This window comes from Rhinoderma darwinii, chromosome 2 (assembly GCF_050947455.1).
Source record: "Rhinoderma darwinii isolate aRhiDar2 chromosome 2, aRhiDar2.hap1, whole genome shotgun sequence".
Taxonomy (NCBI): Eukaryota; Metazoa; Chordata; class Amphibia; order Anura; family Rhinodermatidae; genus Rhinoderma; species Rhinoderma darwinii.
The window spans coordinates 438,255,673-438,281,428 of record NC_134688.1 but is presented as its reverse complement, the minus strand read 5'-3'; the positions used below and the strand labels follow the sequence as shown (position 1 = coordinate 438,281,428).

The 25,756-nt window shown below is 43.9% G+C and overlaps 1 protein-coding gene across 6 annotated transcripts in view; it reads left to right on the top strand.

The window, feature by feature from the left end:
- Positions 1-8,664: 8,664 nt before the first annotated feature.
- Positions 8,665-25,756, top strand: part of LOC142743575 (uncharacterized) — a 35,679-nt gene continuing 18,587 nt past the window's right edge. For 4 of the 6 annotated variants that reach the window (XR_012881587.1, XM_075854462.1, XM_075854460.1 and 1 more), the window contains exons 1-7: positions 8,665-8,736; positions 9,462-9,595; positions 12,250-12,321; positions 13,008-13,091; positions 14,509-14,580; positions 15,268-15,351; positions 22,743-22,853. Coding sequence is in view for 5 of the 6 variants with exons in the window: in XM_075854462.1 (XP_075710577.1) it covers positions 8,730-8,736; positions 9,462-9,595; positions 12,250-12,321; positions 13,008-13,091; positions 14,509-14,580; positions 15,268-15,351; positions 22,743-22,853 (564 nt within the window). In the remaining variant the exon portion in view is untranslated. Of the gene's footprint in view, positions 8,737-9,461; positions 9,596-11,418; positions 11,670-12,249; positions 12,322-13,007; positions 13,092-14,508; positions 14,581-15,267; positions 15,352-22,742; positions 22,854-25,756 lie in introns of those variants that run through there. The other 2 variants (XM_075854461.1, XM_075854463.1) reach the window with 2 other exon arrangements.

The following is a 25,756-nucleotide window of genomic DNA, read 5'->3' as shown; positions in this document are numbered from 1 at the left end:
CTCTGCTTCCCATTGATTTCAATGGGAGGTCAGAGGTGGAACCGTTTCAAGAAAGAGCATGTAGCTTTTTTTGTGCCGCTTTTTTTGGCACTGATTACATTTAACACTAAATCCGCAGGTAAAACCCGCTATGGGAAAAACATTTCCCTAGCAATATGAACAGGAAAAACACACTATTTAATGTAGATTTTTGTGAAAGAATTACCAGCGTTTTTCTTGAGATTGTGCTTCAGATTTTCTGTTGCAGAAAATCTGCAGCGCATCCTGTGAGTGGGAACATACCCTTAAAATTATTTGATTTGTAATCCCATTTTTATAATACCTCTTCTGTGGCTAAAATACATACAAAAAGGGATAAAAGAATATTAAAGAAATAATTACATAAAATGTAGTTGATTAGACATAACTTTGGGAACTGAAAGTCCTTGCTAACATTAAAAATGACCGCAGCAATCTGGAGTGAAATATGAGTGTTCAATGGTAAGGCTGGAGGAGCCAAATATTAAAGAAGATCTGTCATGGATGCAGTCCTACCTGACCCTGGGTATTTCATGGCGTTTTTTTCTTGTTCAGTTTTGAGACAGTTTTAGTTCACAGAATGTGCCATGAATGCCTTATAGGTGAGGATCCCACAGCTGTTTCCATAACTGTTATAGACGTCAATGAATTATGGAATCTGGACCCCTAAAATGAATTGTCACTGGTGAGAGTACCCCTTTAAGTGCGGGCACACTCTCACAGTGTGAACCCAACCTTATACATTTTACTACTTTACTCATGTGTAATAATTTCTTTATATAATGGGATGTATCTAAATGAATGTTGTCATTGTTTGCAGAAAGACGCTGAAGACTATGGAAGACAGTTTTGTAAATGGTTTTACCACAACTTACCCAATCAGATAGAAAATGAACTTACGGATGAGTTTTTAACAAATGTTTTTATGGAGAATGCTTGCCTTCAGTGCAGATATAATACATATGGAGAAGAAACAGTAGATTGCAAAGGCATTCAAATGATTAAGTGGGTTCTGTGTGGAATATTCAAAGAAGAACATCTCGTTTTCAATCCAAACCTTGATCGTGGAGGATTAAGAAGTGTATTCGACCGATATGGAGTACTCAATGTGGTAGCCTCTGGCACTGTACATAAGGAGAGCACTTGCACAGGTTTATTTGATCATACATTTAAATTAGTTTGTTCTCCAAATAATAACCAATTTAAAATCAAATCTGTTGAACTCACAATGAATAGAATATAGATGGGAGTTTTAACAATTTGTATGAGAAGACCGCCAAATTCACAAAAATGGTACACAAATACGAAGGTGAGACAAAAATGATCCGCTCTCTGCCTGTAGACTTTATTTTAAACAGCTTTCAGAAAAAACAAATACATTATTTTTTTACATAATCTCCCTGCTTTTCAATACACTTTGTCCATCTGTCAACAAGCTTTCCTATTCCCACACTAAAAAATGTTTTCGGCTGAGCTGTGAGCCACAAATGCACCGCTGTCTTCACCACTTCATCAGACGTGAAGCTTCTTTCAGGGGACTAAACAGGTGATAGTCTATCCAATAGAATCAGTTCACATGCACGCTCAATGTTGTCATCAGTCATGGAAGTGGACGGGCGTCTGGCTCCTTCTTTATGGCTGACACTTGTTCGATCTTCTTTGAGCTTCTCCATTCATACAATACACACTTCTTTGCAACAAAACATTTTCTCCATTCTGTGCACAAACTCTTCGATAAATATCGGCACCAGACAAATCCTCAGACCAGGGGCGTAACTAGGAAAGACTGGGCCCCATAGCAAACTTTTGACTGGTGCCCCCCCTCCGCTGGGTATCACACAACCTCCCCTTGTAGATAGTGCCGCCCTATAGATTCCACCACACAGTGCCCCCCTATAGACAGCACCATACACAGCCCCCTGTAGATAACGTCTTACAGCCCCAATCCCTCTGTAGATGACGCCATACAGCCCCCTGTAGATAACGCCATACAGCCCCCCTGTAGGTAATGCCATACAGCCCCCCTGTAGATAACGCCATACAGCCCCCTGTAGATAACGCCATACAGACTCCCCCTGTAGATAATGCCATACAGACCCCCTGTAGATAATGCCATACAGACCCCCCTGTAGATAACGTCATACAGACCCCCTGTAGATAATGTCATACAGACCCCCCTGTAGATAACAACATACAGACCCCCCCTGTAGATAACGCCATACAGACCCCCCCTGTAGATAACACCATACAGAACCCCCCTGTAGATAACGCCATACAGACCCCCCTGTAGATAACACCATACAGAACCCCCCGTAGATAACGCCATACAGACCCACCCTGTAGATAACGCCATATAGCCCCCCCCAAAAAAACCGGCATATAGTTGTCCTACAAAAGAGATGTATCCCCTATCCACAGGATAGGGGATACATGTGTGATCGCTGGCAACGATAAGGAGGACGGGGGACCGAAAGTCCCCCCAAGTTCTCCATGACTAACCTCGGACTTCAGGAGTCTGCGCAGTTCAATAAAAATGAAAGGTGCGCTGGTCACGCATGCGCACAAGCGCGACCAGTGCACAAGTCATTTCTATGGAGCTGCAGACAGACCCCAGAAGTCCGAGGTCTGTCATGGAGAACTTCGGGGGACTTTCGGTCCCCTGTTCTCCTTATTGCTGGGTGTCCTGTGGATAGGGGATGCATGTCTTTTGTAGGAACAACCCCTTCAGGGGCGTCGCGCTGTAGCAGCCATAGCGGCTGTTAGCGGAGCCTCCGGCCATGGGGGTCCCATGCCGGCGGGTGGCACGGGCCCCCTCATGCTGTGGGCCCCGTAGCAGCCGCTACGGCTGCTATAGCGGTAGTTACGCCACTGCCTCAGACCACAAATAACTAATCACTGCACGTTGCTTTTCTTTCTTGCAAATAGCAAGTGGGCAGCCAATGTTTCTCGACACCGCAATCAGAAATAAACAGACTTCACACGTTCAAACCGGCACAGCAGTGTCTAGGGAGACAACGACCTCGTACGGAAAGCGCTAATAAGACAGTGTGGCCAACAGACGTTTTAATATAACCAAAGTGTGGATAATTTTTGACTCAAGTTCTGGCCTTATGCAGTCATAAAAAAAAAGCCAAATTTATCACAGTGGTCCATGCTGCATGATAATTTTGGCGCATCTTGCATGAACAGTTAGACACTTTTCTCCTCCTTATACCACTTTTGATTTGGTTTAGTTTGCGCCAGAATTTTGCTCCTGTTTTTGCATATTTTTGGCACATTTAAGCCACACCCCCTATCTGGTAACCTACGCTCCCTTTCCCACTATGCCACACCCCCTTTTCAGAACATTAAAAAAACAAATGTATAATGAAGTGCAAACATCAAAATTGCGACAAACTGCACTAAAATTTGTTGCGTTTTTTTACACTTTGTAGACCCAGACACAGTAGTTAATATGAAAAGTTTTATTTTTTCCTCCAATGTCTTATCTAGCAAAAAAAATGTTGTTTTTTTTTCTCCTTGCTTATATAGCGGCAATATATTGTATAGTGTTGTATAGTGTCATCACTCACATCAGTCTCTCTCCCCAATGTGGTTTACAAAGTAATTTCCCTAGAGCCAAATAACCTATAGTATACAGTATACAGATATTTTGGGAGTGTGGGAATAAACCGAAGTACCCAAAGGAAACCCACACAAGCAAAGGAAGAGCATACAAACTCCATGCAGATGTAGAAAGAATAAATTTAAGCTTTCCCCGGACTCCATTCTTTTATTTGGTTGCTTTTTTGATCAAATATACTTATTGTATGTTCCAGAAAAAAATTGTAAACTCATTTTGCTTCTTGTTTCTATTAAAATATATATATATATATATGTTTTTGAAAATTTATTTACCAGAAAATAATGGGAACTATGTGTACTTTATATTTGGTAATGGACGTAATTCATAAGGAACATCACTGAGGTTTTCAAGGTGGAATAAACGGGTAACTTATGGCTTTTGCAAGGTTTTTGTAACGTTTTTGAACAGGTTGCCTTTACTGAACACAACTGATATTACAGTGGTACACAAAGATATGGTTCCATTTTCTTTATGAGGCACAGTAGTGATAACACAGTAAATGGCCCAGTCTCTTAACCCCTTCCCAACGTATAACGTACAGTATACTTACGTCATAGCCGGGTAGGTGAAGTCCAGAGCAGGCTCACGGGCTGAGCCTGCTCCATACAACGTAGGTGTCTGCTGTATAAAATCCCTTAGATGCCGGGATCAATAGCTATCGCGGCATCTAAGTCATAAAGAAAGAGGGGGCGACCCCCTCTAACAACCCGTTGCCCCCCCACGATGTGATCGCGGGGTACTTATTGTTGTCATGGCAGCCTGGGGACCTAATGAAGGCCCCCAGGTCTGCCATCTTTGTACTCCTATTAAGCCCTGCCTTCAGTAGGGTTTAATAGGGCTTAATAGGGGACTGTGAGAATATCGTGCAAGTGATCAAACAATCGCTGGTTCAAGTCCCCTAGGGGGACTAATAAAAGAAATATTAAAATATATATTTTTTAAAACATAAACACAAATGGTATCGCCATGTCTGTAAAAGTCTAAACTTCTATAGTAAATCATTATTTAGCCCACACAGTAAACTCAGTTAAACAATTATATATTAAAACTCCAGAATTGCTGTTTTTTCGTCACCTCATCTCCCACAAAAAATATAATAAAAAGTGATAAAAATTTTGCATGTACCACAAAATGGTATCATTAAAAACTATAGCTTGTCCTGGCAAAAAATAAGCCCTCATACCACTCAATCGACTGAAAAAAATAAAAACTGTTTCTGGCTCTCAGAATGTGGCGACACAAATACATTTTATTTTTAACAATTACTTTTTTCCTTGTAAAAGTAGTAGAATATTAAAAAAAACACATACATTTGGTGTCACTGTTATCATATTGACCCACAAAATTAAGGTAATATGTTGTTTTTATTGCACGGTGAACGGTTGTAAAAACAAAACCCAAAAAACAATGGAGGAATCGCTGTTTTTTTCCTATTCCACCCTAGAAATAATTTTTTTCTCGTTTCCTATTACATTATATGGTACAATAAATGGTGCCATGAAAAACTACAAGCCCTCATACAACTTTATCGACTGAAAACGAAAAAGGTTATGGCTTTTGGAAGGTGGGAAGGAACAAACTAAAATGAAAAACAGAAAAATGGCTGCAGCGGGAAGGAACATCACAAAATGTCTAATCAGATAAACACTTAAACAAATAGAACTCTCCTGGTACAGGTCTCTACTTGTCTTTCATAGACCACATGCTGTTACTTTACACAGCCTCCCGCCTCCTCCACAGATTTCCCGCTATATGTCTCTTTCTCTTCCACTCCTATATCTAGGGCACTCACTCTCTCTCTCTCTCTGTCTCTCTCTCTCTCTGTTTCTTGACCTTATCCACCGGAGCCCTGTGTCTTCCTCTGGCAGTGTTCCTAGATCTCAAGGGCTTCAGGCTACAAGGGATATTTTCCAAGTCACAGTTCCCTGACTCCAGTGCAGTGTTCCCTCTTTATCACCGCTCCCTGACTCTCAAGAGGGCTAAGTACTTCAAGGGCACTGTCTCCCAAAGTTCTATCACTGGTCACGTCCGACAGGCACTTTGAAAAAAAGGTCTCCAGACCCTGTCTCAGGTCTCCTCTTATACTCCCAGTCAACACAGGATCTAGGTAGCCTCTTCATTGGGGACCTGACTCTCAAGGGTTACCAACTGCTACCTTTCCCGCTGACTACTTCAGCAGTCCAGACTTTCCCAGAATTACAATCACTAGGCCATGTCTCAGGCCTACAGGACAACCAGTCATCTTTGTAGCTTCCAAACAGGTCCACCATGACAAATGGAGGAGATCCCTCTACAAGTCTCCTCCGTTCTGTGCTTTTTTTGGCTTGGTACTGACAGGAGCAATGATGTAACTGAATCTACGCCAAGCTGCTCAAAGGCCGTCGCCACAGGGCTAATGGTGTAGCAGGGAGCTCCACCATTGGATTTAACCATATCAGCGTCATGAGAACACGTATATAGTTGAAACCAGGACATGCTGCCCGGTACAGTGGACTGTCCCGCTTGATCCGGGCGCTTGTGAGGCATGCCTCTGGCTCTCTACCCCAGCAGCTGAAGCCTCGAGTCTTCCCCTGACTCACCACAAGGAAGACAAGCCCGCTTTGGGTTCCTCCGCCACTGCACAGACTTCAGCGCTTATGCTTGCAATTGTGCCTGCTCTGTTAGACAGTTCATGCTAGGTGTTCCCATACAGTATACAGCGACTTGTCGGGTTCCCTTATATACAGTGTCTGGTAGCAATTTAAAACTTTAGAAATAACGAAAAGAGGTAGTAATGGAAAATACTATATCAGTATTTTAAAAAAAGGCTAGACGATTATTTACTGATAAATGGCATTGATGGTTATAATTAATCTAGCAATGAAGGACAAATAATTGATTGAGAATGATTAAACTTTTTTTTTGGACCTGTGTCTTTTTTCAACCTATGGAACTACATATGAGCAGACATATATACTCATTACATACACGTATCAATAGCACAATTACTACATGTGTGCATACTTACACAAAAACTGTAATAGTGGTTCCTACTTTCTATTAGATCACATATAAGAGGCTATGCGTCTTCCTATCAATGTCCCACAACTGGAGGATTGGTACAGCACTGGAGTGACATTAATGAAATGGCTACAACTCTGTTGTCATCAATTTTGCTGTTGGAAATCAAGTAGTCCATATACAGTTTTTGCACAGGGACCCTCTGTTGTTGGTGTCTTTGCCTGTCTAAGCTACTGTGATATCACAAGGGTTAAGTTGCTGTGTTCATGTCAGGTAAGCTCCTGTGACATCCCAAGTGAGTTCAGCCATCTAATGACATCACAAGTGAGTTTTAGTCAGGATAACCACTGTAAAATCACAAGTTTCGGCATTTCTCTCATAACCACTGTAAAATCACAAGTTTCGGCATTTCTCTCAATATTTGAATCACTATATGCAGGCTATTTTATACCCTGCGCTCACTCTCACTCTCTCTGTCTCTCTCTCTCTCTCTCTCTCTGTTTCTTGACCTTATCCACCGGAGCCCTGTGTCTTCCTCTGGCAGTGTTCCTAGATCTCAAGGGCTTCAGGCTACAAGGGATATTTTCCAAGTCACAGTTCCCTGACTCCAGTGCAGTGTTCCCTCTTTATCACCGCTCCCTGACTCTCAAGAGGGCTAAGTACTTCAAGGGCACTGTCTCCCAAAGTTCTATCACTGGTCACGTCCGACAGGCACTTTGAAAAAAAGTGAGTTTTAGTCAGGATAACCACTGTAAAATCACAAGTTTCGGCATCTCTCTCAACATTTGAATCCCTATATGCGAGCTATTTTATACCCTGCCCTCAAGCCGATCAGGAACGCTCACAAACACTCCAAGAAACACCAACTTTTAAATGCATTTGCATAACCCAACACATTGGAGGACTGTTTCACTGGACAATCCTTCACAGAAATGGGACAGTTGGGAAGTATGTGTTTTAGACAGGTAGCATGCTGTGACACAACTAGTTTTAGTCATGTAAGCAACTTTGATATTGTAAAAGTGTTTTAATCAGTAAGTAAGTACACATCAAAATAACAACTCTCTTTCCGGTTAGCTGCTGGAACATCTTAGGTGGGTCTCTGTGAGGAAAGCTGCTGAAACACTAGCGTAACTACCAGTAAAGCAGTAAAGCATTTGCTATGAGGCCCAGCAGAAAGTCAATTTCTGCTGATGGTGATCATGACGACGGGGGGCCCCATTCCAAGTTTTGTTATGTTACTGTACAGATAGTTGGAGCAGGCAGCCCAAGAGTCGTGGCCAGGATCTCACCCGTTTCCTTTTATTCCTCACAGATCTATGGCACTTTACCTCTACTTTAGGCTTATTTATTTCTATTTGTACAAGAGACTGGCCCTTCTACAGTTACTTAGAGTGGCCCTTCTAGAGACAACCGATTGTCAGTCCGCACCTGGTCAACAAGCAGTGTAACGACCATTTTGCTCCCCCATCAAGTACATTACTGTTACGTCCAATGGGGATGTGGATCCACTGGGCTACTCCGCCATAGCGAAGTAGCCGCTTGCCAGACAGTTGTAATATAACAGTATACAGGCCCCTTGCTCTTGAATATCTCAGCAGACAGAATACACTTAGGTCTGCTCAAAAGGTGACAGTGGGCCACTTACCTACCGGGCCCCTGTGCAGCTTCACAGATTGCTCTAATGTGTGTCCGCCACTGCGCTGCTGTATGGAAATATTATACAGTAACACGTCGAGGCCATACAGATCCATAGTATTTTAAAGCCTCATGCCTTTGAAGCCTTATTCTAATTTTTCTGCAGTAAAAAATGCAGCTAAAGCTTAGATTTATCTGATAGTCTGATAGAAAAAGGGGTAAAAAAAGACCACCATTGCAGTATGTTTTATTATCCATTGTGTTTTGCAATTTAAAAAAATAGGCCAGTGGTTTTGTTTCTGCTCTTGTTACACTTTCTTCAGAATATAACAGTCTCCACCCTCGGAATGGGCTGTAACTTTCTGTTCTGAGTTTCACTTCTCACGGCATTGTCAACAGCGACAGACAATCCTGAAACACTGAGAAGAGCTACAACCTTACCGGAACAATGTTAGGTGAGTAACAATAATAATAAAAGTAATAAAATCTTCATCTGCTGAGCATCATTATCAGTATACTGTATACGGCAGCACAAATAAGTCTCAGGATAATGTTAACATACATAGTTATGAGGTTGAGATCAGCAGTAATTCCTATGACGTCACTGTTAAAATGTAATACAATCTTTGCTACTGATTTTACATCATTTTATTTATAAAGAACAGTTATTTAGTATTATATTGAAACAAGGTATAGGCTGTTTTCACATGTTGGCATTATATCACGTTTTTTTTAAGGCAATTACGCAAAGTCGTGGCAAAAATGGAGTGATTTTGCAAAACCGCAGCCTTTTAGCCCTATATCGCAGAAAAAAATGCAATATGACTGCAATGTGTGCGGCCGTATGTTAATGGTGCATTGCATTTAAGCTCGCATCATTAGGATTCTACTACACCTTTGGTGGATAATGCATTTTACAGACTACAGAGTCGAGGATTGCACATTGAAATATTTGAATATATCATCCCTCCTGAGACTCCACGCAACCTATTAAAGTTTATAAGTAATATTCTGAGGCAAGGTCGCGTCAAGTCTGCAGCTGCTTTTTTTCAGTAACGTTCCACTCTGGCTCATGGAGATGGGTCTCAAATGTATTGTAGCACATTTTATGTATTTTTTTTATATCGGGGTAATAAGTTTTCATTTTTTCTTTTACTTTTCATCATATATTTCATACCAGTATATGAGAAGCTCATCACAGAAGCCATACAACAATATGGTGATCAAAATAATATTAAAGCACACCACATCAACGGAATAACCCAGCATGTGATAAAGCATTGTAAGGAGAAAATGACTGAATTATGGCTTCAGGTTAGTAGACAATGAAGTACAAAAAAAGAAGGGAAAAAAAGTGCTCGCATTGCATAAGGTTATGTCACATAATACAGCCCTCTATGTTGCACCTCTAAGGGTATGTTCACACGCAGTGGTTTCAGACGTAATTTGGGCATTTTACGCCTCGAATTACGGCTGAAAAAAACGCCCTTAATACGCCTACAAACATCTGCCCATTGCTTTCAATGGGAATTACGATGTTCTGTTCCCACGAGCCTTTATTTTACGGATCGCTGTCAAAATACGGCACGTAAAATGACGGCTCGTCAAAAGAAGTGCAGGACACTTCTTGGGACGTTTTTGGAAGCGTTTTTCATTGACTTCATTAAAAAACAGCTCCAAAAACGGCCGTAAAAAACGCAGCGAAAAACGCAAGTTTTTAAATAAACGTCTGAAAATCAGGAGCTGTTTTCAGGGAAAATGCAGTAAGAAGGTTTAAAAAGGAGCTTCTACATTCCTTGATGCAACTTTTAAAAACAGGTTTTGGGGGAAGTGGATGTTATTAAAACATTAGCTGTTAATTTGACAATTACATATATATATATGGATACCTTGTACCCTTCCAAAGGCCTCATGCACACGACCGTGCAGTATTTACAGTCAGTAAATAATGTACGGACAGGCCCCGGGCGGGCTGTGGAGTTTCACGCACATTTGCGGACCGTACTCACATTAAAAAGTAAAGGGGCACAGTCCACAAATGCAAAAAATAAGACATGTTGTAATGACAGGGATAGGGAAACAGACAAGTGAGCCCTAATCTACCCGCCACTCAGTCCCTGCCTACTTGCAACGACCCGCCCTAGGCGACGGGGTACAACTGGGCGACGGTCCCTACACTCAGTAAGTGCACGACAGACAACCAGACAAGGAAACACAGAACAAAGGGAAACAGGGCAGTTGCCCACGGCAACACCGTGAGCAACAAGAGAAATAAACGAGCCGAGTCAAACCAGGAGAGTACGAGGTGCCCAACGCAGAGCAGGAGAGTAGTGAACAAGCCGAGTCAAAATAGGAGTGTACGAGGTACCAAACGCAGAGCAGAAGAGTAGTCAGTAAGCCAGGGTCATATGAAGCAGGGTCAAATCGTACAGAAGCTGCAGCAGGGCCAGGAAACCAGCAGAGAAGAATCACAAGCAAAGGAGGAACAGGAAAGGCAGGTATAAATAGACAGAGGGCGGGAGCTAGCTCCGTCTGGCCAGGCTGTGATAGGCTCTCCCACTCCTAAGCCTGCCATCCTGAGTGGTGGAAGATGGAGTCAGTCTCACAGACATAGAAGCAGGTGCAGACTGATTACCTATGGGCGTGGATACAGAAGCTGTGCCTGGCAGATCCTTAAAGAGGCTCTGTCACCAGATTTTTCAACCCCTATCTGCTATTGCAGCAGATAGGCGCTGCAATGTAGATTACAGTAACGTTTTTATTTTTAAAAAACGAGCATTTTTGGCCAAGTTATGACCATTTTTGTAGTTATGCAAATGAGGCTTGCAAAAGTCCAAGTGGGTGTGTTTAAAAGTAAAAGTCCAAGTGGGCGTGTATTATGTGCGTACATCGGGGCGTTTTTAATACTTTTACTAGCTGGGCGCTCTGAAGAGAAGCATCATCCACTTCTCTTCAGAACGCCCAGCTTCTGACAGTGCAGATCTGTGATGTCACTCACAGGTCCTGCATCGTGTCGGCACCAGAGGCTACAGTTGATTCTGCAGCAGCATCAGCGTTTGCAGGTAAGATCGACTTACCTGCAAACGCTGATGCTGCTGCAGAATCAACTGTAGCCTCTGGTGCCGATGTGGCCGACACGATGCAGGACCTGTGAGTGACGTCACAGATCTGCACTGTCAGAAGGCTGGGGCGGCTACTGGATGCAGGATGTGAAGGGGGCATAGCAGATTTAAAAAGTAAATGGGAGAATCTATTGCATTAATCCAGTAGATATTTGCCGGTATACTTATCCTCATCACTCCTGGCTCCTGTGGTGGCACACACAATGTTCTGATTCTGGATGATGTAAGGACCCAGTGCAGTCGAGCCTGGAGCTGAAGAGGAGCAGGTAGCAAGGAGTATAAGTATATGGTCTGAGGTCTGATTTATTTAGGGGCCTGGCTTGGGGTCAGATTTAATTTTAGGGTCTGGGGTCTGAATTTTGGGTCCTTGGGTATGAATTAATGCCGGTCAGGGTTTAGGATTAGTTTTGGGATCTAGTTTTGGGACTCAGTTTATTGTCTGGTCTGGTATAGTGGTATTATTTATGTGTACAGTATAGTTTACTTCTTATGTGTTACTGTCAATATATATTGTAACTTTAGTCCTGCCTCTGTAAATGGGAACCCATTTTAACATTATATTTATATGTAACTGCATTACCACTTCTAAAATGTATATATTAAGTTACTTTACATTTTATCGGGAATCAGGGACAAATTTAGTTAAGTTCTAGGTATGCGTGAATCGGGGAGGTGGGGGGGGGGGGGTACACTAAATCTTTGCCCTGAGTGAAGGAAAGCCTGGCTACAGCTCTGAGTTAGTTCTTTTAATCTAACTTATTAAACAAGATAAATGACTAATATAACATTACTGACTGTGTCCACTGATATACAGTATATAAAAACTTTCTGTATTATTCTCATGAGGAACACAACCATGAACAGCAGAACTCAACCCAACAGACACCAGTAATGGAAGAAATGAGCTCAGGTCCAGAGGTGAGTACAAGTTATTTATAGGCCCCAGTTAAAATAAAATAAAACCCACATGATTTCAATCCATAGTAATGTCATATGGTTGCACCAATGGCTACCTTGGGATGCTAAATCCTGCTATATATATATATATATATGGATGAGCATTACTACAGCCATTGGAGAACGCAAACATATGACATGAGGCATTGTCATTGTGGACTGGTCATTGTATTGAAGCATGAGGGACTAGCGAGGAAGGTTTTTGTTTTTTGTGGTGCCAGAAAATGCGCCATATATCTTTATAAGGTAATTCTAGCTGTAAAAATCTATTAACCATCAAGCTGGCCCCAGTGTTCGCTGCAGACAAAAAAGAACAATTTTGAAAACAGAGAACTGGTCTCTCACAATGATATATGGTGCAGTTTCCAGGTGTAGAGCTATGGGCTGCCCTACTGCTGTGGGCCATTGGGCAGTGCCCAATTACCTATATGGTCAATCCACCCCTGATTTTTACTCATAGAACTCACTTTACTATGTCTGCCACAAAGCCAATTTGACAGAAAGAACCAGAAGCACAAAATAGTGATGGATAGGTCATCATTGTTTTTTTGAAATTGTGAACCTGTTACCTGTTATCAAATATAAAAAAATTGTGAAAAAATGTAATAAGAAATCATTACTACCTGTGACTTAAACGTTTTCTGCAGGATCTTCAGGAGGAACACAAGCATGACCTGCAGAACACAACTCAACAGACGCCAGTAATAAAAGAGCTGAGCTCAGGACCAGCGGTGAGTACAAGTTATTAATGGGCTCGCTCAAAAGATCACATGACTTCAGCTGTCCCATTATTTCTACATGTGCAATAGCAGTTCGGATTTAATTTTTTTTTTTTGACCAATCTCTCACCGAAATTGCATTACATAGTTAGAGAGACTGGTCCCCATAGCAAAGTCCCCCCAGGTGCCACAAGCAGCCCCCCTCATCGATAGTGCCCCCTGTAGAATGCGCCATACAGCCCCCCTGTAGGCAGTGCTATACAGCCCCGTCTATAGACAGTGTCACACCCCACTTTTAGATAATGTCCCCCACCTCCCCCTTGTAGATAGTGCCATACAGCCCCATGTAGCTATCGCCATAAAGCCCCCTGTATATAGCGCTATACAGCTCCCACTGTATATAGTGCCACACAGCTCTCCTCCCTTGTATATTGTGCCACACAGCACCCCTTAGTAGATAGTGCCGCACACCCCCCCTTAGTTGATAGTGCCACACACAGACCCCTGTAGATTGAGCCACAGCCCTCCCCCTTGTGAATAGTGTCATACAGCCCCCCTAGTAGATAGTGTCACCCCCCCTTAGTAGTGCCACACAGCCCCTTGTATATAGTGCCACACAGCTCCCCATGTGTATAGTGCCACACAGCTCCCCATGTGTATAGTGCCACACAGCTCCCTATGTGTATAGTGCCACACAGCTACCCCATGGAAAGGTGGGTTTGGATGCAGGACTATGTAGCTCTTCAGGATAGCGGCACGCCTCATGACCATTTAATAAGTAATTCGCATATAGTGTGTGCCATTTTCAGGTCTTGTATTACTGCATGGTGGCGGTTCAAGGGGTTAAAACTACCAGACAAGTTCCCATGAAATATACAATGAATTGAGAACAATTCTATCTGCCCTGCAATTTTGTTATTATAAATATATCCCATATAATTACAGCTTATACATATAGACAGCACCAGAACCAAGCTCAGTACATAAATACAGCACCACAACCAAGCTCAGTACATAAATACAGCCCCAGAACCAAGTTCAGTACACATATACAACACAAGAACCAAGCTCAGTACATATATACAGCACCAGAACAAAGCTCAGTACATATATACAGCACAAGAACAAAGCTTGGTAAATATATACAGTACCACAACCAAGCTCAGTACATAAATACAGCACTAGAACCAAGCTCTGACATATATACAGCACCAGAACCAAGCTCAGTACATATATACAGCACCAGAACAAAGCTAAGTACATATATACAGTACTAGAACAAAGCTCATACATATATATATACAGCACCAGAACAACCTCAGTACATATATACACCAGAACATAAAACAAGATAAATGACTAATATAACATTACTGACTGTGTCCACTGATATACAGTATATAAAAACTTTCTGTATTATTTTCATGAGGAACACAACCATGAACAGCTGAACTCAACCCAACAGACACCAGTAATGGAAGAAATGAGCTCAGGTCCAGAGGTGAGTACAAGTTATTTATAGGCCCCAGTTAAAATAAAATAAAACCCACATGATTTCAATCCATAGTAATGTCATATGGTTGCACCAATGGCTACCTTGGGATGCTAAATCCTGCTATATATATATGGATAAGCATTACTACAGCCTACAGCCATTGGAGAACGCAACCATATGACATGAGGCATTGTCATTGTGGACTGGTCATTGTATTGAAGCATGAGGGACTAGCGAGGAAGGTTTTTGTTTTTGTGGTGCCAGAAAATGCACCATATATCTTTATAAGGTAATTCTAGCTGTAAAAATCTATTAACCATCAAGCTGGCCCCAGTGTTAGCTGCAGACAAAAAAAGAACAATTTTGAAAACAGAGAACTGGTCTCTCACAATGATATATGGTGCAGTTTCCAGGTGTAGAGCTATGGGCTGCCCTACTGCTGTGGGCCATTGGGCAGTGCCCAATTACCTATATGGTCAATCCACCCCTGATTTTTACTCATAGAACTCACTTTACTATGTCTGCCACAAAGCCAATTTGACAGAAAGAACCAGAAGCACAAAATAGTGATGGATAGGTCATCATTGTTTTTTTGAAATTGTGAACCTGTTACCAGTTATCAAATATAAAAAAATAGTGAAAAAATGTAATAAGAAATCATTACTACCTGTGACTTATAAACATTTTCTGCAGGATCTTCAGGAGGAACACAAGCATGACCTGCAGAACACAACTCAACAGACGCCAGTAATAAAAGAGCTGAGCTCAGGACCAGCGGTGAGTACAAGTTATTAATGGGCTCGCTCAAAAGATCACACGACTTCAGCTGTCCCATTATTTCTACATGTGCAATAGCAGTTCGGATTAATTTTTTTTTTTTTGACCAATCTCTCACCGAAATTGCATTACATAGTTAGAGAGACTGGTTCCCATAGCAAAGTCCCCCCAGGTGCCACAAGCAGCCCCACTCATCGATAGTGCCCCCTGTAGAATGTGCCATACAGCCCCCTGTAGGCAGTTCTATACAGCCCCGTCTATAGACAGTGTCACACCCCACTTTTAGATAGTGTCCCCCACCTCCCCCTTGTAGATAGTGCCATACAGCCCCATGTAGATATCTCCATAAAGCCCCCCTGTATATAGCGCTATACAGCTCCCACTGTATATAGTGCCACACAGCTCTCCTCCCTTGTATATTGTGCCACACAGCCCCCCTTAGTAGATAGTGTCGCACACCCCCCCTTAGTTGATAGTGCCACACACAGACCCCTGTAGATTGAGCCACAGCCCTCCCCCTTGTAAATAGTGCCATACAGCCCCCCTAGTAGATAGTGTCACACAGCCCCCCCTTAGTAGTGCCACACAGCCCCTTGTATATAGTGCCACACAGCTCCCCATGTGTATAGTGCCACACAGCTCCCCATGTGTATAGTGCCACAGAGCTACCCCATGGAAAGGTGGGTTTGGATGCAGGACTATGTGACTCTTCAGGATAGCGGCACCGCCCCATGACCCTTTAATAAGTAATTTGCATATAGTGTGTGCCATTTTCAGGTCTTGTATTACTGCATGGTGGCGGTTCAAGGGGTTAAAACTACCAGACAAGTTCCCATGAAATATACAATGAATTGAGAACAATTCTATCTGCCCTGCAATTTTGTTATTATAAATATATCCTATATAATTACAGCTTATACATATAGACAGCACCAGAACCAAGCTCAGTACATAAATACAGCACCACAACCAAGCTCAGTACATAAATACAGCCCCAGAACCAAGTTCAGTACACATATACAACACAAGAACCAAGCTCAGTACATATATACAGCACCAGAACAAAGCTAAGTACATATATACAGCACAAGAACAAAGCTTGGTAAATATATACAGTACCACAACCAAGCTCAGTACATAAATACAGCACTAGAACCAAGCTCTGACATATATACAGCACCAGAACCAAGCTCAGTACATATATACAGCACCAGAACAAAGCTCAGCACATATATACAGTACTAGAACAAAGCTCATACATATATATACAGCACAAGAACAACCTCATACATAAATACAGCACCAGGACAAACCTCAGTACATATATACACCAGAACATAGCTCAGTACATATATACAACCCCAGAAGCAAGCTCAGTACATATATACATTACCAGAACGAAGCTCATTACATATGTACAGCAACAGAACAAATCTCATACATATATTGTAAAGGATCTGCCAGACACAGCTTCTGTTTCGACGCCCGTGGTTACTCAGTCTGCACCTGCTCCTAAGTCTGATAGAGTGACTCCTTCTTCCACCAATCAGGGTGGGAGGCTGAGGAGTGGGAGAGCCTATCACAGCCTGGCCAGACGGAGCTTGCTCCCGCCCTCTGTCTATTTATACCTCAATTTCCTGCGTCTCCTTTGCCTGTGATTCTCCTTGTTTCCTGGCTCTGCTGCTGCTGCTACTATTTGTCCTTTGCTTCAAATTGACCCTGGTTTTACTGACTACTCTCTTGCTCTGCGTTTGGTACCTCGTACACTCCTGGTTTGACTCGGCTCGTTCACTCCTCTGCTGCTAACGGTGTTGCCGTGGGCATCTGCCCCTTTTCCCTTGCTTTTTATGCCCTTGTCTGTCTGTCTGTCTTGCACATAGTGAGAGTAGGGACCGTCGCCCAGTTGTACGCCGTCGCCTAGGACGGGCCGTTTCAAGTAGGCAGGGACTGAGTGGCGGGTAGATTAGGGCTAACCTGTCTGTCTCCTGACCCCGTCATCACATATATACAGCATTAGAACAAAGCTCAGTATTTAAATCCAGCCCCAGAACCAAGATCAGTACATAAATACAGCCCCAGAACCAAGCTCAGTACATATATACAACACCAGAACAAATACAGCTCAATTTAGTGCAACCCCTGCCGTATAGGTTTGTACGGCGTAAAACTACAGCTCCCAGCATGGCCCGAACAATGGTAAGGATATGCTGGTAGATACAATTTAAAAAAAAATAATAATAATAATCATACCACCCATCATCTCGCTGCAGATCATACAGTGACTACAGTGCTGATTAGAGGCAGAATAAACATTTACATTAAGTGACTCACCGGTGATGTCTCAGATTCTAGTTCTTATTCACTTTTCTTCTTCCTACGGTCCAGACCTCTATGATTTCTCCCGACCACGACCCATTTCTGCAGTTTTCCGCTCAGATGTTTTCAGCTTCTCAATTTTAAAACATTTCTGCACCTATAAACGAAGATTAAATTCTGAATGCCCTTAAATATAATGGCGCCATACACTGCACCTCTAACTATAATAGCGCCATACACTGTGTCCCTGATTATAATAGTACCACACACACACACACACACACACACACACACACACACACACACACACACACCGTGCCTCCTGTAGATAGTGCCCCCATAGCCCCCTGTAGATAGTGACCCCCATAAAGCCTCTGTAGATAGTGCCCTACATAAAAGCCCCTGTAGATAGTACCCTACATACAGCCCTCTGTAGATAGTGCTCACATATGGACTCCAGAGCTGCAAGGCAATAGTGCCAACCAATGAGCCACCGTGCTGCCCTACATATAGCTTCTCCTATAGTGCGTATAGCCCACTTCTGTAGATAGTACCTCACATATAGCTCCCCCTGTATATAGTGTCCCACATATAGCCCACCCCTATAGACAGTGCCCTACATATAGCCCTCCTGTAGCTAGTACCCCACAGGTAACCCACCCCTGTATATAGTAGCCCACCCCTATAGATAGTGCCCTACAAATAGATGCCCTATAGACAGTGCTCTACATATAGCCCAGCCCTGTATATAGTGTCTCACATATAGCTTCCCCTGTATATAGTGCCCCACATCCTCACATATAGACCCCACTGAAGATAGTGCCCCACATGACCACATATAGACCCCCTGTATATAGTAGCCCACATCCCCACATATAGCCCCCCCTGTATATAGTGGCCCATATCCCCACATATAGACCCCCCTGTATATAGTGGCCGACATCCCCACATATAGACCCCCCTGTAGATAGAGCCCCCACTATAGATAACGCCACTCAGTTTTAGTAGAAAAAAAACAAAAAATTACATACTCACCCTGATCCCAGTCCCGCGCTGTCCAGTGGCAATGCAGATCTGCTCTTTTCTGAGCAGGTCTGCTGTAGCTAAACAAGCGGCGCGTCATTCAAATGTGCTGATTGGCAAGGCAGAATGACTTTCCCTATCAATCAGCGCCTTTCAAGTACGGAAGCGACGAGATTATGTCATTGCACCGCTGGCGTCGTTGAAAGGCGCTGATTGGCGGGGCAAGTAATTTTGCCCCACCAATCAGCGTCATTGTAAGGCGCTGAATGGTCGGGCACAGAATATGTCCGGCTATCCAGCGCTGATACATGTATTTTTTACCTGCGTGCTATAGACGCAGGTACAATTACTGCAAGAGGGGGTGGCTGTTGCTAGCACCGGGGCTCCCTCCGGTGCTAGCGACGCCCCTGGGCATGAGGGGGCCCGTGTCGCCCGGCCCCTACATGTTAGAGGCTCCGCTCCATAACGGCTGTTAGCGGCGTCACCGGGCATATGGTGGGGTGTCGGCTGGCAGCACGGGCCCCCTCAAGCTGCGGGCCCCGTTACAGCTGCTACCACGGTAGTTACGCCACTGTTTAGTCCAATTAAAAAAGACATACAGTATGTCCATTAAGTTCAACCAAGGGATGGGAGAAAGGGAAGGGACCTGGGAACTTTGTTTTACCCCTATTGTTCCAATGGAAGTTTAAAAAATAATAATTTATATATAGAAAACAAGAAATAAAGCAACACAGCTCCAGTGATGGGTGCAACTCCTCCTAGGCACAGGTTATGAGCCCTCAGATTGACAGCAATTGAAAAAGAATTGAGGCAGCACTCCAAGTAGTGAATGAAAAAAGGAAGTACGTTTAATCACTCCCCAGGCAACGTTTTGATCCTGCTTACTGGGTTCTCCCCAGCCAACGGTTCTTCCCAGTAAGCAGGATCGAAACGTTGCCTGGGGAGTGATTAAACGGACTTCCTTTTATTCATTCACCACTTTGGAGTGCTGCCTCAATTCTTTTTTTCCTGATATATATACAGTGCCCACCAAAAGTTCCGGAACATCCTCATAACTTTTGAACGGCTCGAGGTAGAGGGTTGAAATTTGGTGGGATTTAGTGGGGTCATAAAATCTACCGGCTAACGCCCCCAAAAAAAACAACCCCCACCCCCTTGGGGGCGGTAGGGTGGACGAGGGCAGCAAAATCTTAAATGGCACGGGGGCTCATTTGAAATCTCTTTTCAATACAAAAACAATGCCGCAATTGATTTTGAGATAGGATTTTTTTTTCGCTGAGATATTTAACTTTAAAGTTATCACCTTCGTTATCAGCAACCGACGGTGTTAGAATTACCCAAAATGTACCGCGTGTGTAAAAGCCTAAATGTGTGTGGGCGTGTGTGCGTGTGTGCGTGAGTTTGGGAATGTCACATCAAGTTAACTTTAAATGACGTACAAAATGGACCTTGTCTATAATTTCATGTGTACACATTTCGGTATGTATATTACCCCCTGTAGTGCCCCGACACAGTATAATGTCCGCTTAGTGGCCTCCACACAGTATAATGCCCCCCTCCCCTGGCTGTCACATACAGCCCCCTTGTAGATAGTGCCCCCCTGTAGATTGTGCCATACAACCCCCCTGCAGACAGTGCCATAATCCCCCACCTCCTCCTTGTAGACAGTGCTATAATCCCCCACCTCCTCCTTGTAGACAGTGCTATAATACCCCACCTCCTTCTTGTAGACAGTGCCATACATCCTCCCACCTCCCCCTTGTAGATCGTGCCTTATAGCCCCCCACCTCCCCCATGTAGACAGTGTCATAACATTGTCATACAGCCCCCCACTTCCCCCTTGTAGACAGTACCCCCAAACAAAAAATCATCTATGGACAGTGACTTCAAGTACTTCTCCTGGAATGAAATCCCCGGTCACAGCGTCGGCAATGCTGTGGACGGGGATTCCACTTCAGGAGTTGCCCATGATGTCACTGTCTATATATGGACAGAGACAGAGACATCAAGCATTCCATCCACGAGCGGCATCCCCGGCCACACGGGGATTCCGCTCCTTTAGGGAGCTACAGTGGCACTAGTAGATACTAGATACCTCCCTGCTCTCCTTTAGTGTTCAAATAGTATCTGTTTCAGATACTAATGACTGTGGCGTTGCTACCACTGTAGCAGCTGCAGCGGCTGTTAGCGGTGCTGCCGGCCAGGCGGCATGGGTGCCCTCATGCCCGTTGTCGCCGCTAGCAGCTGCTATGGCTGCTACAGAGGTAGCAACGCCACTTAGAGAAGAAGCGCCCGGGCAGAAAGGCAGCTGCTGAGTGCTGGGCGCTTCTGAAACAAGCAGGGGAAGGGAGCCAGCGCAGCGCCCCCTTCCACCTGCTGAAGTGTTGCACCCTGTGCAATGGCACAGGACGCACACCTCCAAGGACGGCCCTGATTATATCCAATATGTATAACAGACCAATAAAAAGGATATAAAAAAAACAATCAATATATAATGATAACCTACACCTCTCCACAGGGTGATATACATGTTTTCTATAAAAGTCCTTACAAAAACTTTCCATATTGCTATACACAACACAAACAGTTTTTGTCTACAAGACAGCAATATTCTATCCTGATCTGAACTTTACCTGCAGACAGTTATCTTTGATGTTAGTTTTGATATGTTTTTATTGGAATGATAAGGGATTGATTGAATGAGTGAATGAGTGAGTGAGTGAGTGAGTGAGTGAATAAATGAATGAATGAATGAATGAATGAATGAATGAAGTGGTTTAATCTCATCAAGCTGTACTGAGTCTCACAGTTCATTCTGGCTAAAAGAAAAGAAATCAAACACAAATTTAAAACAACTCCACCACCAGCCTAGCTAAGTGTATATTGCTAAAATCTATAGGTTTGTAACCTTTTTCGAATTTAGAATTTCTACACCTTTAATTTCTTTAGGTAGCTTTATCACAGGATACCAACCGCAGAAATGAGGCAAGTTCTTTGTTGCATCAACTCTCCTTTTACAGCATATCATTCCGTGTCATATTTAAATGGTAACTATACTTTCAGAAAACATAAGACATGTTAGAGGTTTTGATCGGTGGCAAACCCCTACTAATTGCTAAAACAAAGCTGCAGGTGCGCTCAGGTGAGCGCTGAGTCGCTTTGTTTCTTAACAGCTTTTTACGGAAGCCGAACAGTTGGTTTACGGGCCCATAGACTTTCTATTGAGCCAGTACACCGTTACTTTGGCTTTCTAAGAAAAGCCAATCCGAAACCAAGCGGCTCAGTGATCACCAGAGTGCTTCTGCCGATTCGTTTTAGCGATCGGTGGGGATCTTAGTACTCAGAACCCCACCGATCAAAATTTCTGACATATCACTTTGACATGTCAGAAGTTTTCTGAAAGTTTAGTTACCCTTTAACATTTATTTAGGAATTCTGAGAATAGACCGCACTTTCTAACAGACATAGAAAAATTTACTTGTAATGTGATGATTAAACTGAACTTCTTCTGATTCAGTTTTAGACACTGATCCAGGATGTGAGTTAAAATTTTACAGTCTATGTAAGAAGCCATAAAGTGGATTACAGCCAAGTTTTTGGTTGTTCCTCATCTTAACTTCCTAAAAAAACAATCTATTAAACCAAGTTGGATTTAGATACTGCAGTATCACACAAACAAAAATATCAACAATGGAACATGACGTCAATCAGTAGTGTAACAAGAGTCCGATGAGCACCAGAGCAAATTTTGGTATTGTCCCCCACATCCCAAAACACACTACGCTCCTATTGGCCCCTGTCATTCCCTATCCCCATTAATATTTTTGGAAGTTGTAATGCAAGGTAGACTACAGACAGACCCACAAATTAATTCAGACCTCAGACTTGAGCCTTAAATTAATTCATACCCCAGACTTGATACCCAAATTACTTAGACCCCAGACTTGACCCCCAATTTAATTCAGACCCAAATTAATTCAGACCCCAGACGGTCATTCACTCGCTATACCACAACCTGTAGTAGATTCCTGTATGTTTCTCTCTCGTTGAAGGAAATGTTAACTGTGGAGATCTTCAATAAATTCGTAGCAGAGGTGCATAACCAACAGAAGCAGTTCCAACACGATATATTTGACCAACTTCGTGAATACAAGGAATCAAAGGTCTGGAAAACAAATTAATACATGTGTGAGAATAAGATTGTTAAGATAAGAACATGAGCATCCATTGTATTCCACACCATTCAGTGGGTGTAACGATGATGTGATTTAGAAATAAAATCTAAAAGATGCCTTTTTTAAAGGGATTGCCTAGTGAAACATTCCTCTTAGGCCTCATTTACACGAGCGTGATTTTCGTCCATGAGACGCGTGTGCTTTTCACGCGGGTCACACGGACCTATACTAGTCTATGGGGCAGTGCAGACAGTCCGTGAGTTTTGCGCAGCGTGAGTCCGCTGCGTAAAACTCACGACATGTTCTATATTTAGGCGTTTTTCTCGCATCACGCACCCAGGGCCGCCATCAGGGGGGTATTAGGGGTAGTGGTGTGAGGGGCCCGGCCAAACCTAATTGAAAGGGGGGCCCGGCAACTGCCGCGACATTCTTTTGGTAGGAAAAAACGGGCCCCTGCAATGGGGCCCGTTTTTTTCACCAAAAGAATGTCGTGAGCTGCTGCTGCGGGCCCCCTCCCCTCGTCATGGGGGGCTGTCAAACCGTCCGCCCGTGCGCGCGCACCCGATCGCGCGCACAAGGAAACTCCCGCGCGTGCGCACTCGCGAGCGCGCACCCACGAACGCCCGCACTGGAGACCGCCCGCGCGCGCACCCGCGATCGGCCGCGCACGCACCCGCGAACGAAGCACGCGCAGCCGCGGACACACATGGACAAAACTTACCTGGACGTCTGGACCGAAGACCTCGCCTGGAAGACATCGCCGGAAGAGGACTGGAGTGGGAGCATCTCTTCTGACACAGTGAGTAAATTATCTCAAAGTGCTGATCATGTATGGCCCTGTTCACACAGTATTTTGCAGGCAAAAAAAAATCTGCCTCAAAATTCCTTAAAGAATTTTGAGGCAGATTTTGATCTGCCCACACTATCTTGCCGCGTTTTTTTGCTGCGTTTTTTGCCCGCGGCGATTGAGGACAGCTGACAAAAAACGCAGCGAAAAATGCATTTTCTGCCTCCCATTGATTTCGATGGCAGGTCAGAGGCAGAACCGCGGCAAGAAAGGAGGTGCTGCTTTTTCTTTTTTCCGCGACTGGCTCCCATTGATTTCAGATGAAATCAATGGGAGGCGGTTTTGGAAGTTGTTTGGTGCTGATTCTGACGCAGTGTCCGAGTCAATATCAAGGGCCAAAAACTCTGAACTGGGCCTTATTGTTAGGGCTTATTCAGACGATCGTGTAATACATCCGTGCAACGTGCGTGATTTTCACACGCCTCGCACGGACCTATGTTACTCTATGGGGTCGTTCAGACTGTCAGTGATTTTCATGCAGCGTGTGTCCGTGTGTCCGCTGCGTAAAACTCATGACATGTCCTATATTTGTGCATTGTTCGCGCATCACACACCCATTGAAGTCAATGGGTGCGTGAAAATCACGGCCAGCACTTCCGCAGCAGTATAAACTATGAATGAAAACAGAAAAGCACCACGTGCTACAAACAGAGTGTCATAATGATGGCGGCTGCGTGAAAATCACGCAGCCGCGCATCATACGCTGCTGACACACGGAGCTGTTATGGACCTTTTGCATGCGCAAAACGCCACGTTTTTTGCGCGTGCAAAAAGCACACGCTTGTGTAAATCCGGCCTTAGGGTAGGAACACACTAGGCATGAACGCTGCGGATTTTATGCAACACATTTTATTGTGGAAAATCCGCAGAGTATTACAGTCCCAGCAGAGTGGGTGGGATTTGAACAAATCTCATCCACATGCTGCAAAAATAATGGACCTGCAGTGTGGCTTTTTGGCTTTTTAAGCCGCAGCGTGTCAATTTATTCTGTGGAATCGCTGCTCCTCTGTTGCGGAAATGCTGCGGTTCTGCCGCAAAAATCACACATGAGGAAAAAAAAAGGTACTTTTTTAAATTTATAAAAAAGTCTAGACTTGCCCCGGCCGTAGTCCTGGTGACGCGATCCTCTATTCTTAGCGCAGCCCGGCTTCCTGTCATGACGTTTCATCCCATGTGACTGCTGCAGCGGTCACATGGTCTACAGCGTCATCCCAGGAGGCGGGGCTACGTTCAGAAGAGAGAGATGCGTCACCAGGACTACGGCCGGGGCAAGTCTAAACTTTTTTTCCCTGCAGGATTCCCGCAGCGGACACGCCTCACGAAACCTGCGCCACTATTTGGTGCGGTTTTGCTGGCAGAATTCCCTGCGGCTACCGGGGCGGATAAGCTGTGTAGTCTTACTCAGCATATCCGCCTAGTGTGTCCCTTATGATGTCGCTCCTGGAGCTGATGCCGGTCTCTAAATAGGCAGTTGGTTCAGTAGAATTTGGAATTATTTTTTTTTTGTGAACCAGCTTAAAAAAACACAAAACTTTTGTGTTAGGGCCTGTTCACATCACCGTTCGCTTCCGCTCCGGGGTTCAGTCTGAGGTTTCTGTCGGGTGAACCCCGCAACGGAAAGTGAAAGTGACAGCACAGCTTCCGTTTCAGTCACTATTGATCTCAATGGTGACGGAAACATCGCTAATGGTTTCCGTTCGTCACCATTCCGGCTGGTTTTCGGACGGAATCAATAGCGCAGTCGACTGCGCTAATGGTGACGGAAACGGAAGCTGTGCTATCACTTTCACTTTCCGTTGCGGGGTTCACCCGACAGAAACCTCAGACGGAACCCCGGAGCGGAAGCGAACGGTGATGTGAACAGGCCCTAACACAAAAGTTTTGTATTTTTTTAAGCTGGTTCACAAAAAAAAAAAATAATTCCAAATTCTACTGAACCAACTGCCTATTTAGAGACCGGCAGCAGCTCCAGGAGCGACATCATAAGGGACACACTAGGCGGATATGCGGAGTAAAACTACACAGCTTATCCGCCCCGGTAGCC